The following is a 1,851-nucleotide window of genomic DNA, read 5'->3' as shown; positions in this document are numbered from 1 at the left end:
GTTTAGATTTATTTCGTCAAATTTGGTTTTGTTTATTTCAGTATATATTAGTTTAGTTTAGTTTAGTTCAGTTCAGTTTAGTTTAGTTTAGTTTAGTTTAGTTTAGTTTAGTTTAGTTTAGTTCAGTTCACTTCAGTTCAGGTTAGTTCAGGTCATCTCAGTTCAGTTCAGTGCAGTGCACTGCAGTGCAGTTCAGTTCAGTTCAGCTTAGTTTATTTAAGTTCACTTTCAGTTCAGCTGATCAGCCCGTCGGACAAGCTGTCTTGCCCTCTGTGTCATGAATGTACCCTCAGCCAGCCTACAACGATCAGCGTTTTTGGGTGATCAATTTGTTCCGGAAGTGACCAGGGACCGTCAGGACGAAAGATCCGTGTTTTCAACACTCCCAGGGAGTGCAGTGAAGCCACACTTGGCCATCAAGTCCTGCTTAAGTTAATGTTGTTGTTAGTCAAATCGCACCATTTCGAGGAAAATACATTTGTTCCGTGATTTCGCATAGTTTTCCCATCTGCAACGTAGCTGAAGAGTTTCGCGTGTTATCTGCTATCAGTGAAAGAGTTTTTATCAAAGCGATTCTAAATGTCCGGAAGGCAGATAGGCTAGTACTCGACAACATCTCTCACAAGTCACATTACGTGTTATCTGCTATCAGTGAAAGAGTTTTATCAAAGCGATTCGAAATGTCCGGAATGCAGACAACATCTCTCACAAGTCACATTTTCCAATCATGGGCGCAGTATCCGCTCGACCTTCAACGTGTCTTGCTGAAAATATACCCTACACTGTAGCATAGTCGTCACTTTTTCTCTGCAATGCTAAATTCTTTTGGTATGCGGTAATGTGTACCTTGCATAAACACATTTCCTTATTCCTTTGATAGCATTCTTAGGCACCGGTCCAAACCCGTGTTGGACATGTACGATCCTAGGTCCGTGATACGCGTGGTGAATATATCGTTTGCACGCCTGGACTGATTTTCAAGCTGAAATTCCGTTATCTCTCTGCCTTCAGGTCCCAGAGTTAGCTCGTTACACACCTCATCTAATGGAGCTGTGCAAAGCCGGATACGAGACCGCGACCCTCATCGAGTCTGTCCACAGCGTCTGCTCCTAACGGACACACAACATGTTGTGTGATTCTGCCATAATAAAATGAATTGCAACTGGTTCGTATCGTGTTCTGCTAACGTTAGAAGACATGGGTTGTATTTTCACCACAATAGCGGTCAAGAAATGTTCCGATATAGACCGAAGGAATTCAGGTGAAACCACCCGGATTCTCAGATCCGGTGGGCTCATCAATACGACCCCACAAATACGACGTAATGTTGCACGATGTATGCACAGGAAGAATAATGACAGGCCGGTCGTTCAACGCAGTTAGGACAGATATCGGGTCGTCTTTCGACTCAAACCCTGCTGGAATTCCAATTTTTTTCTTGTTCAAACTAACCGGACTAGAGACGCATAGTTTAAGTTAGCCCTATCGAATTTGATTAAGTTCTCATACAGCCAGTCACAACTTCATCGGATGCTTAGTTGAAGTCATCGGGACGGTGTCAGTTTGTCTCAGAACGAGGCGGCCTTTTTGGATTCCTCTATTTTTGCAATCGCTTTCTTACGAAAAAAGCAACCTGATGTTGTATTTCTACTCATAGGTTCACTGAATACTCTTCAAAAGACAGCTACCAGGCTCTGTTTTCGAAGTTTCATTATACAGGCGTCCAATTTGGTGTTCAGTTAAAACAAGGTTAGTAGGAAATTGCAGACGAATAAATCAAAGATTAATCAAAGCCACCGAGTATATGCGGTGTGACAGTTGATTTACACGTTCCACACATGTCTACCTTTC

At 42.6% G+C, this 1,851-nt stretch overlaps 1 protein-coding gene across 1 annotated transcript in view; it reads left to right on the top strand.

Moving 5' to 3' along the window:
* The window catches only part of T265_11326 (hypothetical protein), a gene marked incomplete at both ends in the record, with an annotated part of 14,060 nt that extends 12,947 nt beyond the window's left edge, over positions 1 to 1,113 (top strand). The window contains one exon of the mRNA XM_009177953.1: positions 1,012 to 1,113. Coding sequence (XP_009176217.1) covers positions 1,012 to 1,113 — 102 coding nt within the window. The remainder of the gene's footprint in view (positions 1 to 1,011) is intronic.
* Positions 1,114 to 1,851: the final 738 nt, after the last annotated feature.

The sequence above is a fragment of the Opisthorchis viverrini genome, assembly GCF_000715545.1.
Source record: "Opisthorchis viverrini unplaced genomic scaffold opera_v5_479, whole genome shotgun sequence".
NCBI lineage: Eukaryota > Metazoa > Platyhelminthes > Trematoda > Opisthorchiida > Opisthorchiidae > Opisthorchis > Opisthorchis viverrini.
This window is presented reverse-complemented; position numbering and strand designations above follow the sequence as displayed.